Here is a 13,329-nt window from a genome sequence, read left to right as displayed (position 1 = left end):
CAGGAGCAAAAATCAAACACACCAACAGACATGCCTGCAATACTTTTTGGGTGTTGCTATCGTGGTATACACAGGCTGGCCTGTAATCCCTGGATTCCAGTCATCTCTCCACCTAGCTTCCTGAGTAGCTGCCGACACACACCGTGCCTGTTTACACTTTTCAGTGCTTATCTGCTTTAGGTTTTTGCTCTCTTACCCCAGAGTTCAGCCTAATAGCAGCTGTCAGGAGGACCAGGCGTTGGCACAGCCACGTGGCTGATGGGATCATGGCCCTGCATCGTTTGATCCATCTCAGAAATTTTACAGGCTTTTTTTCCTCTCTCTCTCTCAAAATCTTTAAAATCCAACCTTTTACTTCGATTTGAGCCCTACAGTGCTTTGCTTCAGACAAAGAAAACCTTTTACATGTGTTTGTACCCATTTATAGGGCAATATCTTTAGCTTTGCCTGAAGCTTTTTTGATGAAGCTTCTTCTCCTTCTTTCTTTTCTTGAGACAGGGTCTTACTTAAACAAATTCTCCTGCCTTAGCTTCCTCAATGCTGGGGTTACAGGCCTGAGCCACCTTTCCTGTCTGGCTTTATATTTCCGATGTTCTCTAACAAACCCTCTCACAACCCGGTAGCTGGAGACAAACCCGTTTTATTCTCTGCCAAGACTCCATGGGTTTTCAGGACTTGGTTGGATGGTCATGTGAGGGCTGGGATGTCTAAGATGCTTATTCACATGACACCGCCCAGTGCAGAAGCTGGTACCAGCTGGGAGCTCGGAGTCTAGGCTGTCAACTGGGGCATGTCCACATGAGGCCTCGCCACGTGACCTGGCTCCTTAGCATGGGGACTGGGGACAAAGAGGCAGCGGGAAGCTTCTCACAGACGAGTGGTTCAAGAGGCGCCAGGGAGGAAACTGCCCCTGTAAATGCAAGTTCAGAGCTGGCACAAATGAGCTCTGCCATGTTATGCTAGCTGAAGCATTCATGAAGCCAAACCAGGCTCTCACGGGAAGGAAAACGCTCTCTCCATGGAAAGGGAGAGGAATAAAAAGGAGTAGTGGCCATCCTCAGCCCAGCGCCATCTTTTCTGTTTACTTTGAGTGGATGAGACCTCAATCAGAGGGCTCACTTTGAGCATGGGCTCGAAGGGAAGAGAATATGAAATAGGATGTGTGCTTTTGCATATGGTAGAACAAAGTGCATTTTATTTATTGCTTTTGTGTGTGTTTGTGTGTGTGCGCGCGCTTATACGAGTGCACGTGTGCCATAACATGCATGTAGCGGTCAGCGGACAACGTGCAGGAGTCTGTTCTTTATTTCCAGTATGTGAGTTTCAGGGATTAAACGCAGGTCATCAGACTTGGTTGCAAGTGCTTTTTACACTCAGACACATTTCACTGGCCCCACAACAACATTTTTGTTTTCTGGACTTTTATTATTTATTATTATTATTAGTTGTTGTTGTTGTGGTGGTGGTGGTGTGTGTGTTGTGTGATGTGTGTATATGTGTGTGTGTGTGCCCTTGTGCATGTACCATGCCACAGCAGTCAGGTGGTGTTTTGGATGTCTGCCCTCACCTTCCACCTTGTTTAAGGGAGGGTCTCTGTGTGGCCTGCCACTGCACAGGCCAGGCTAGCTGAAGGCCCATTGGCTCCCAGGGATTCCTGGCAGGGGTACCTGGAGTACAGACGCTCTATGTACCACTCCCACTCTCCATGGGCTCCGGGGTCTGCCCTCAGGTCCACACGCTGTGTGCCAAGCGTTTATCCACTGAGTCAGCTAGCCCCTGTTTTCTGGGTCGTTTTTGTTTCGAGCTCTTGCCCAGGCCGTTCTCAGCCTTGGTGTGTAGTGGAAGGAAGCTGGCCTTGAGGTCCTGGTCCTCCTGCCTCCTTCTACGCTGGGGTTACAGGCCTGCAGTGCCACATCTTGCTCGTCTTAGTCATTTCACCCACATCACGATCATCATAACCATCTTCTAACTCATGTCTTTCGGGTTAACAAGCTCATGTCAGCCTCATTAGCCGGCTGGGAAGTAGAGACAGGAGAATCAAGAGTTCTAGGTCATCCTTGGTTCAAGAGCAGCCTGGGCTGAGCCTCACAAAACCCCAAAACAAGCAAAACAAAATCCCTCAACAATAAGTGATGCTCATCAGCATTGTTGCGATTGATTGCTTCAATTCTTCACTTTCCCTTTACAAAGGATTTATTTTTTCTTTTATGTGTATAGTGTTTTGCCTGCAGGTGCTCATATGTGCATCGCCTGGTATCCTTAACGGTCAGAAGAAGGTGTCAGATCCCCTGGACCTGGAGTTAGAGATGGTTATGAGTCACCATTTGGGCGCTGGGAACTAAACCTGGCTCCTCTGCAAGAGCAGAAAGTGTTTTAACCACTGAGACATCTCTCCAGCCCCTGCTTTAAAAACAATTAGTGTACCTCTGTGTGTGTATGCGTGTTTATGTACATGTATGGGGAATCCAAGGAGGCCAGAAGAGGACATAGGATCCCCTGGAGCTGGAATTACAGGCAGCTGTGAGGCATTAGATATGAGCTCTGGGAACCAAACTCAGGTCCACTTCAAGAGCAAAGGATGCACAGACGTACACGCAGGCAAAATACTCACACATAAAATAACATAATAAAATATCAAACAAACAAACTAAGGACAGCCAGCAGATTAAAGGTGGCACACACCTTTAATCCCAGTATGTGGGAGGTAGAGGCAAGCAGATCTCTATGAGCTGGAGGCCAGCCTGATCTACATAGGGAGTTCCAGGCTTCAGAGCAAGGCTTTGTCTCTAGAAATAAGCAAAAAGAACAGTACCAACAAGGGACAACAATAGTCACAACAGATTGACAATATTCTTACTCCGCCCTAGCACTGAACATCTGCTGTAAGCATGTCTCGGTTCATTCTTTCAAACTCTCTGAGAGATGAATACCTCCATATTATGGACAGAGAATGACGTTCAGAGCGGTGATGCCAGATGAGCTGCACGTGGCAGAACCAGAAGTCAAAGCTGGGCCTGCTTGCCTGACTTCAGCTCACAGCCTCCCATCCGCCTCCGCCTCTCCACAGCTGCAGAGGATACAATACAATGGAAGGCTGCTTTTTTATTATTATTTATTTATTATGTATACAATTTTCTGCCTGCATGTGTGCCTATGCACCAGGAAAGAACACCAGATCTCATTATAAATAAATGGTTGTGAGCCACCATGTGGTTGCTGGGAATTGAACTCAGGACCTTTGGTAGAACAGCCAGTGCTCTTAACCTCTGAGCCATCTCTCCAGCCCAGGAAGGCTGCTTTTGTATTAGTTACTTTATAGGCCACTGTGACAAAACACTTGATTTCCCCCCCCCCCCAAAAAAAAGAAAAGCAATTTAATGAGGGGTTTATTTCAGTTCTCGGTCTTGCAGCACAGTCCTCCATGGCGGGGAAATCATGGCGGCAGATGCCTGAGGTGGCCGATGGCCTGGTGTCCACACTTGGGAAGCCGAGAGCAGTGAACCTCGGTGTCGAGCTAGCTTTCTCCTCTGTAACCGCCCAGGACCCCAGGCCATGCAATGGGGCTGCGCACACTTAATGTGAGCTCTCCTGTCTCGATTAATCTAGTCTAGATAATCCCTCACAGACACGCCCAGAGGTTTGTCTGGATACAGAGGTGATACAAGATCTTGTCAAAATGGCATTTAGTACAAACCGTCTACATTTCCTGGCTCAAGGTTAGCCCCTCTCCCCAATGCATTTGGTACCCTGTCTTCCCATCACCTCCAGAAATTCATCCAGCCCACTATGATAAAACAGCAGCCATCCTCAAATTCCCTCCCTATCCCTTCCTCCTGTTCCCAATGAGGGTGCTTCCCAACATACACACACACACACACACACACACACACACACACACACACATACACACACACACACACACACACATACACACACACAGAGTTAAGTAAGTACTGTAATGCATACAAAGCTCTTCACACATAATGAGCATCATTTGTTTGTGGCTTATTATTAGTCTGTGCTCAATAAATACTGACACAGTAAACCACTCGGAGAGCTTGGAGTGTGGAACTAAAGAAGACGCATCTAGACAATCACACATGGAACACTTATCTCTATGTCCCTCCAGCACAAGAAGAAACACAATAGATGCTGTCTTAGCCACTGTTACATTGCTGTGGAGAGACCTCATGACTCTTAGAAAAATAATGCATTTTGTTGGAAGCTTGCTTACAGTTTCAGAAGCTAATCCATTCCATCATGACGGGGAGCTGGAGCAGTATCTAAGAACTTTATATCCTGACCCCCAGGCAGGCAGGCAGAGATTGGACCTAACACTGGCTTTTGAAACCCCAAAGCCCCCCCCCCCATGGGGGCTCCCTGAGACTGAAGCACTCACCAAACAGCATGCATGGGCTGGGTAGACCTAGGCCCACCACAGATGTGTAGCAGATGTGCAGCTTGGTCTTCATGTGGGTCCCCTAACAATTGGTGTGGGGTGGCGGATGGGGGTTGTCTCTGGCTATGTTGCTTGCCTTTGGATCCTATGGCCTCAGCGGGAGAGGAAGCGTTTAGTCCTGCTGAGACTTGATGTGCCAGTGTGGGTCAGTACCCTTCTCTGAGGAGAAGGGGATTAAGGGTTAAGAGGGTGTGAATGTGGGACTGGAAGGAGAGATGGGAGGGGCCTGAGATCAGGCTGTAAAGTGATTCAATAAATTAATGAAGAAGGAGAAAAACAAAAACCAAAAAAAAAAAAACCCTCAAAGCCCACCCACAATGACACACTTTCCTCCAAAAGGCCACAGCTATTCCAACAAGGCCACTTTTTAAATAGTGCTACTCCCTGATGACTAAACATTCAAATACATGAGCCTACAATGGCCATTCTTATTCAAAGCGCCACAGATGCTCAAGATATGAAGGCATTTTTGAGCAAAAATGTCTGAGGAAGCTGAGAGAAATACTATGACTCTCTCAGGAACACTCATTGAATGTGTGAGCACATGACAAGCCATGAAGCTGATGGCCTATCAAAGGCTGACTCCCTAAGGTGATGTCACTGACAAGCATTGCCCAGCACAGGCATGGAGCATAAGAGTCTGTGCCATGGACTCCTCCTGAAGTAGAGAAGGTCCTTTCCAGGGACCCCCTCCTCCCTATCCCAATTCCCATCTCAAGGTAAGGGCAATTAATGCTTAGCCTCGAGTGGAGACCCAAAGGAGAAAAGACGTGAAGAAAGAGTGAGGAGGGTGGGCTCTGAGCAGGAGAGGAAGTCGGTGAGACTAGGCCATCTCATGGTGGTAGGGAGGACTTCCCAAGAGGTGTTAGTGAGAGACGGCACTCAATGATGGCAGCTGCAGGGGCCAAGGCCTTGCAGAGGAGGCCCAGGGAGGATCTCAGGACCCACAGGTTTTCTGGCTCAGAGACAGGGTCTTGCTATGCAGCCCAGATTGGAGATTCTCCTGCCTCAGCCTTCATTGTTGATACTCACCTCCAGGCTGCCGTGAGATTGTGGCGGTTGTAGTTATTGTTCGTCTTTTGAGATAGGGTCTCATGTAGCCCAAGCTGGCCTTGAACTAGGTATATAACTAAGGGTGACCTTGAACTTTCCATCCTCCACCTCTGGGATAGAAGCACAGTTCGGGCATGCTTTGTGCAAGCACTCGTCCCACTGAAAGCTACATCCTTGGGCCGAGGTGTTGGTTTTCTGTATGTGCTGGGAGTACCTAGAGGGATGGAGACCCAGAGGAGGGTCTGGAGATACAGTGAGGGGACAGAGACTCAAGGGAAGACGGGTCTCCTGTGAGAGTGATGGGAGTGTGGCTGGGGAGTCTGAGCACTAGAAAGGTGCCCAAGGAGAGACACATAAAGAGCCCCTCAGGAAGGAGGGACGGGAACTCAGGAAGGGACAAAGATTGGGGATCTGCATAGAACTACTGGCTGCTGAGCCAGCCTATGGGGTCGGAGGGACCCCCACCTCCCCTCTGCTCAGTATCACCTCCTCCCATCCCACTCCACCCCCGCCCGGGATTGCGGCGCAGGCGCGAAGCGAACTTGCGTTGCTCTGCTCCAGCTCTGACAGCTTCTGCTGGCTCCGGAGACGCAGGCCCAGAGGTGAGCTCAGTCCCTGCTCCGTGCGGCCCGACCCCAGCCCAGCTGCTCCCCTGCTCCTAGAAGCCCCGTCATATTTCCCCCGCATCTCCAGTATGATTGTGTCCGGCCAGAGGACGTCTGTTCCCTGTGCTCTGGGGAAGGGAAGGTGATAGAGAGGGACCCCCTTGGCACTGTGGGCCTCGACACCCCAGGGTTTCTAGACTAGAGGCTCCGAAGGATGGCTTTACCCGCCCCTCTCTAACGACCCATTCTCATTCCGCTGTGCCTCAGTTTCCCTCCTGGGAAAGTACGCAGTTTATGTCGCCCCAGAGATGATCAGGTCAGAGAGCCGGACTGGCGTTTCTGATTACTCCAGACACCCGCCAGGAGGGCTTTCTTTCCTGCTGCGCTGGAGTGGGCGGGCCTACGGAGGGACTGTGTGCTTCCTCCGGCCCACGGGCTTGTCTGCTTCGCACAGGTCTCTGCCGTGGCAGCCTCCTTTCCCGACCACGCAGCCTCTCTCTCTTCCAGCTCGCTTCTCATCAAGTCTCCCCCTTTGCAGGTTAGGAACACACTCCTGGATGTTTCCATGGCAACCCCGCGGGCTCCTCAGCATCCTGTCGCTCCCTGTCCTCTCCCCACCCCCGCTCCCCACCCCACCCCCACCCCAGACCTACTTCAGACCACCCTAAGATGAGAGGAGGAGGGGCCAGGCAGAGGGGGAGGCACAGTCAAGGTCACCTTTCTTCTCCGGTATCAGCAGGATGAACCGAACCTTTGCCTTCCGAGGCAGGGCGAGTGCGAATTACAGGGGCGGGACTGACTGGCCCATTGTCCCTGTGTCCCTCCCCGCCTGCCTTTCCGGGCCTCAACTTTATGCTCTGGTTATGGAATCTCTTACAGCCCTCCAGCCCGCATTCATTTTCCCTAACGGCGTCCCCAGCCTCGGACCCAGCGGTCTCTGCTCTGGCCATGTCTCCTGAGCCCTGTCATGTAGCCTTCATTTTTAGGTCACTACTACGCCTTGGCCTCTACCATTTATCATTCCTGGTTTTGTTTGGTTTTTATTCCCCCTTTAATTTTCTTCCTTCCTTGAATTGTGCGGAGAGTGGAGATCCGGTCAGCACTCCTATGGACATGTGTGCCTCCTCAGGGTGTGTGTGTGTGTGTGCGCGCGCGTGCGTGCGTGCGTGCGCAGGGATCCTGGGATCACACTTATTGAAGGTGAGAAGGATGCTAGATCCACCTGTTTTATTTCCTTTGAAGCTGCACATGGAACTGAGGGGGATGGGAAATAGACAGCAGAAAGAACCGGGTCCTTCCCAGCCCCTTGATGGACACAGGCCTCTTCCATCTCCAGGATCTCAGAGCGTCCTTTTGTGGCTTCCTAAGTGGTCTTCCCGGGAAATCTAGTAGTCAAAAGGGCCAAGAACCCTTAATTCTGAGGGTCCCTGAACTCAAAATTCCTTGGGACTTGTAAATGCTTTGAAAGTCAAGTGAAAGTCAGCCCCAGGCTTTTAGGACCATGCAGCGGGAAGACTCCTACCCTCTCGCTGGATGAGCATCACCTATGAAACTCACCCCCAGAAAGGACCCTGAAAGGAGCCCCAAAAGTCGTGGAAGGAAATAACACCAACGAAAAAAACAGTAAAGGGGGTTGTCAAGATGGCTCAGGGGGTAAAAACACAGGCCACTGCCAAACTGAGGACCAGAGCTCAATCCCCAGGAGGACTCACTGGGTAAAGGGCAGAAAAGACTTCCCCTCGCCTCCGCATATGTTCACAGCAGCCCCTTGAACGAAACAGTCGTCATTATGAGTCCTAATTTACGGACGAGAGAAGCCTGAGAGGTCAGTGTAAGTGTCGAAAGCCACATCAAGGAAGTTGTGGGTCCGGGCCTCAGTCCAACAGCGAGGTTCCGGAGCCACATTCCAGCTGCTGGATCGTCCGCAGAGAAAACACAGATGGACAGACAGCTGCCTGTATAAAGCTGAAGGACTTAGGGAAAGACAGAGGATGCTGAAGGGCGAGGTGGGCTTCGAGGGCGACGCGACCTGACGTATTCAGTGCTGGCAAGGAGTGGCGAGGGGGCCTCCCCCTCAGGGTCACCCCTGAAACTCACCCCCAGAAAGGACCCTGAAAGGAGCCCCAAAAGTTGAGGAAGGAAATAACACCAACGACAAAAACAGTAAAGGGGGTTGTCAAGATGGCTCAGGGGGTAAAAACACAGGCCCTGGCAACTCCTGCTCACCTCCCTGTGTCGCTGTACCTCGTGCCCACAGGGATCCAGGATGAGCTGCAGTCGATTGTGTGGCCGTGGCAGCAGTGTGGAGGACGGCACATGGTACAGGGCCGAGTCCTACCCTAACCTCTTCTACAGTGACTGCATGATTCTCGGCGACAGCCCCGAAGGACCCCTAATCCAGTGTAACCACCGGCCCTGTCCCTCATTGTGTTGGAAGGTAAGGCCAAAGCAATGGCTCCTGCGGCTTTGGGGGGAAGGTGGGACCGGACTGTGCCCCAGAGCATGGAGAGAGGAGAGGTGATGGGGTGGTCAGGAGTCACATGTTCAAGTGACAAAAATACAAAGTTAAATAGGTTTCAACAGCAAAGTTCATTTTCTGGTAGGGACCAGAGGTCGGAAGGCTTCTGGCAAAGTTGGATCCAACAAAGGGCTGAGGAATTTACCAGTTTTTCCTTAGTGTTCATGCTCCCACGTTACCAGTCCACACAACACACTGGCTTCTTGTTTTCTGCAGTGCTCCTCAAGTGCACGCTACTGTGCTCACTCTTGGACTTTTTTTTTTTTTTCTTAATTGGTTTTTTGAGACAGGGTTTCTCTGTGTAGCCTTGGCTGTCCTGGACTCCCTTTGTAGATCAGGCTGGCCTCGAACTTCAGTAATGCACCTTCCAAGTGCTGAGATTAAAGGCATGCGCCACCACACCCAGCTTTTTTTTTTTTTTTTTTTAATTAAAACATCATTGTCAGGGGCTAAAGAGATGGCTCAGCAGTTAAGAGCACTGGCTGTTCTTGGAGAGCACCAACATGGTGGCTCACAACCACCCACAACTTCAGTTGCAGGGAATCTAATGCCCATTTGATCTCCACAGGCACCAGGCATGCCTGTGGGGCACAGCCATGAAGTCAAGCAAAACACTCATCCGCATAAAACAAATACATGGAACATTTAAAAAAGACATCACGCCAGTGTGTGTATGACTATGCACTTGTACCTAAATGCAGGTGTCCACGCGGAGGCCAGAGGACAAGTTTGCAGAGTCCGTCTACTTCTTCTTCCCACTTTCCTCTGGGTTCCAGGCCTTGGTGACTCAGGTTCCCAATGATGGCCCGGTTAGATCCCCAGCCCTGCATAAGCTCAGTGTAGCCCCAGGCAGGTGGACACAGGAGGACCGGAGTTTCAAGGTTGTCCTTGGCTCTCTAACAAATTTGAGGCAGCCTGGGCTAACATCTGTTTAGAAAAGAAAGATCAACCTAGAAAAAGCCAGAAATTAACTGAAGGCCACTCTGGGATGCATTATAAAACTGTGGCCCGCACCTTGGCAGGCTGAGGTAAAAGGATCAGGAGTTCAAGATCAGATGAAATAGAAATAGTGTGTTATAGGTCAGCCTGGGCAACTGAGTGAGACCCTGTCTTGAAATACCTAGACTAATTGATAAATTAATAAATGAATGAAATCAAAGAAAGAAAGAATGAAAGCATTTTGTTCCCAGAAGTCTGAGCGCTTGCTGGCTCTGTGCTAATTACCATGGCTTTGGAGGGGAACCGGTGGCAGGAGATTCATCCTGCCTACATACTGTGGTTTCCCACTGGGCCGAACCGTTGGCGGCAGCAGAGAGATGTGAGAATCAGACAGCTGATGCTCATTACAGCCGAAGGTGTGAGTCAGTCGCTGTAGCTCTTCTGAGGCGGAGGGTCCCTCGTTTGCTTCCAAAGGGCTTCCCACCGACAGTGAGGCAAGGCACTATCCTGTGTGAGGGGACAGCCTGCACAGCCTCAGCGCAGGTGCGCAGAAGATGCCCAGGCTGGTAAAGGCCTCAGGACCTGGGATCGTCAGAGAAGACTTCCTGACCAAAGTATTTCAGGCCGAACTTAATAGAGGCAGGAGTATGCGCGCGCGCACACGTGTGTGTGTGTGTGTGTGTGTGTGTGTGTGTGTGTGTGTGTGTTTGTGTGTGTGTGTGTGTGTGTGTGTGAGCACGCGCACTCTCGGGCTGGTTTGAGAGAGACAGAGACAGAGAGACACACACAGAGAGACAGACAGAGACAGAGGGAGAGAGACAGAGACAGAGACACACACAGAGGAAGAGGGAGTGGGGGAGAGAGAGGAGGTGTGTCTTATGAGGGATTACACTTGAACCTCCCGGACAAACTTCCAACATGAGCCCTCTTGTTACTTCTTATCTTCAGGCAATTAATTGACTAGACCGGCTGGTCAGTGAGCTCTGGGATCTGCCTTTCTCCGCCCTGTGGCACTAGGGTTACAGATGTGTACCACCTGCCTTTTTTTTTTTTTTTCTTCCCAGACACGGTTTCACAGTGTAGCCCTGACTGGCCCAGAACTCATAGAAGTCAGCCTGCCTCTGGGATTCCATGCATGTCCCACCAGGCCCTGCCCTAAGCCTGGCTTTTTAGTACAGGTGCTGGGAATTCAAACTCAGGTATTTGTGTTCATATGGAAGGCACTTAACAATTGAGCCATCTCCTCACCTCCCAGTTTAAGAACTCGTTATGTATGGCCCATTTGCTTGTTCAAGAAGCGCTTGGTACTGTGCAGAGCACGAGACACCTAGTGAGTTCAAACATGTCCAGCCTTTGCTCTCCTAGGGCTCAGTCCAGTAAAACAGGCAGACACCACTCACCCGAGAACCCAGATCCATGTCCTAATGCGTTTGGAGGTGGGTGCACCGAAGGACTAGTGGAAAGACACCTGCCCGAGCTGGAAGTGGCCCGGAAGGTATCACAGAGGAGAGGTGGTATGAGATGAGGCTTGAGGATACGTGAGCATCAACCTAACAAAGAGACAGAAGGTGGAAAGGGTCATGAGGTAAGTCGGTACCCCAATAGGAGTGCCAAATAGAGCTGGGGATGTAGTTCAGTCGGTAAAGTGCTTGCCCTACAAACATGAGGACGTGAGTTCAAGCCCCAGTGCTCCTATAAGAATGCCAGGTGGAGCTGGGTGCGGTGGTGCATGCCTCTAATCCCATCACTTAAGAGTCAGGTGGAACTTCATGAGTCTGAGGTCAGCCTGGGCTATACAGCAAGTTCTAAGACAGCCAGAACTACATAGAGAGAGAGCCTGTAAACAAACAAACAAACAAATAACTAAAAATTATCACTAGTTCTGTTGCTGAAGAGACAGACAGGAGGATCTCTGGGGTTCCCTGGCCAACCAGCCTAGCCTAATAAACCAGCTCCAGGTCCTGGTAAGAGACTGTTTCAAAAAACCAAAACGGCTTCCGAGAAACACCAACCTTACCACTACATCGCACCTGTGACACGATACAACACACACATACACACTCAGATAATAAATGGGATCCAGACAATGACGGGCAGAACTCAAGGCTGCGGAACCATCGCTAGGGTTGGGTATGGTGATGCACGCCTGTAATTCCAGTACTTGGGAGGCAAGCTCAAGGCCATGGTGGGCTGCATAGACAGTTCCAGGCTATCCTGGGTAACTTAGCATGACCCAGTCTCAACCTGAAATTCAAAGGGGGCTGGAGGTGTAGCCCAGTGGTACAGTGCTTGCCCCTTCCGTGCACAGTCCTGGGCTCTGCCCCCAGCACTGTCAGGTCCCACAGGCTGTTCTGTGGTGCCCATTTCATGACCCGACCACCCTGGACCCCAGCTGAGCCTGATTGCTTGCTGTTCTGTCTGCCTCTCCTCAGGTCACCGTGTCCGTGGCATCCCTGCTTCTCCTCTTGGGTGTGGCAGCCCTGACCACTGGCTATGCGGTGCCCCCCAAGCTAGAGCTTGTCAGTGAGAGTAAGTTCTCACCATTGGATGACCCAGTAGCTGACTACAACCAAGCCCTGATCACCTGCCGCGTGGCAGGGGCGTCGCTGTGCGGGGCAGCCGGGATCCTGCTGGCCATCTGCCTCTTCTTGGCCACCTCCGGCTGGAAGAGCCAGGACATCAAGGCAGAGCCCTTGGTCACTGAAGCCGACGGCCCTGTGGAGGTGTTCAGGGATGAGCCTGAGCAGCTTTCCCCTGTCTTCCATGAGGCCAGCAGTCAGTCCTGGTCCTTGACTCCCACCAGCCCTTTGGGGCAGTATTCCGTGCAGACCAGCCAGCCCCAGCGAGACTCGTAGTAAGTCTAGGCTGGGGACGTCAGACACCTCCCTCCTCTGCTCTCCTTGCTTTCATCAGCCTGACTTCTTCCTCTCAGTAGTGCCAAGCTCTCTAGGACCCTCATAGTGCCCCCCACCTCCAATCAAGTCTCACGCTCCGGGACAGGGGCAAGTTCAACCTAGAACTTCCAGGCTGATGTGGAAGAAGAGAACCGGCTCCCTTCAGTTGTCCTCTGATAAATCCCCCCCCCCCCACACACACACACACTCACAGAGAAAGGTAATAAACATGCAAAGTCCAGGGATTAGGAAAAGTGGAATGTTCTGCCCCTCAAAGTCCACCCCCTAGACCGCAATGCCCACTGGGCCTGATTTTGGCTCCTGGAGGCGCCAGCCTCTTCTTTCTATGGCCGGCCCAGCACGTCCTCCTGTAGGACGCTAGAGGGCGCTCCAAGACAGCGGAGGATCCCGGCTCTGGCAGCCCCCGCAGGCCCTCAGGGCTTCCTGCGGGGCAGGAAGAGGGTTCAAGCAATCCCCAGCCCCTCCGTGCCCCGCGGTGTGTACCCGCCAGGTCCCTGTTTCTCAGCTCCTCCATCTTGCCTCGGCTTTCAATAAACAGTCGCTATAAAGCATTTTTGTCTCCTTTCGCCTAGATGGGCAGTTCTCAACCCGTGGGTCGTGACCTCTTTGGGAGTCAACGTCTTTCACAGGGGTCGTTACAATTCATAACAGTAGTTACGAAGTTGCAACAAAATTGGTTTTATGGTTGGGAGTCACCACAACACGAGGAACTGTTAAAGGGTCGCGGCATTAGAAAAGCTGAGAAGCGCTTTAGGAACCCAATTTCAGACCCCAGACAATGGATGGCCACATTTGCGTTAGGAAGCTAAGGCTAGGATTGGTGTACCTTTCTTGGGGGGG

General features: G+C 51.4%; 1 protein-coding gene across 2 annotated transcripts; it reads left to right on the top strand.

Annotated features, from left to right (window-relative positions):
- Positions 1-5,940: 5,940 nt before the first annotated feature.
- Nrsn2 (neurensin 2) lies at positions 5,941-13,040 on the top strand. Of its 2 annotated transcripts, none has more exons than XM_055618031.1 (3): positions 5,941-6,114; positions 8,375-8,554; positions 12,007-13,040. In XM_055618031.1, the coding sequence occupies exons 1-3, from the start codon at positions 5,956-5,958 to the stop codon at positions 12,427-12,429; spliced, it is 762 nt and encodes a 253-aa protein (XP_055474006.1). In that variant the 5' UTR covers positions 5,941-5,955; the 3' UTR covers positions 12,430-13,040. The 2 variants fall into 2 exon arrangements, with proteins under 2 accessions (XP_055474006.1, XP_055474007.1); XM_055618032.1 differs by lacking the exon at positions 5,941-6,114 and adding an exon at positions 6,565-6,655.
- The last annotated feature ends 289 nt before the right edge of the window (positions 13,041-13,329 follow it).

This window comes from Psammomys obesus, unplaced genomic scaffold (assembly GCF_907164565.1).
Source record: "Psammomys obesus unplaced genomic scaffold, mPsaObe1.curated_primary_1811, whole genome shotgun sequence".
Classification (NCBI taxonomy): domain Eukaryota; kingdom Metazoa; phylum Chordata; class Mammalia; order Rodentia; family Muridae; genus Psammomys; species Psammomys obesus.
This window is presented reverse-complemented; position numbering and strand designations above follow the sequence as displayed.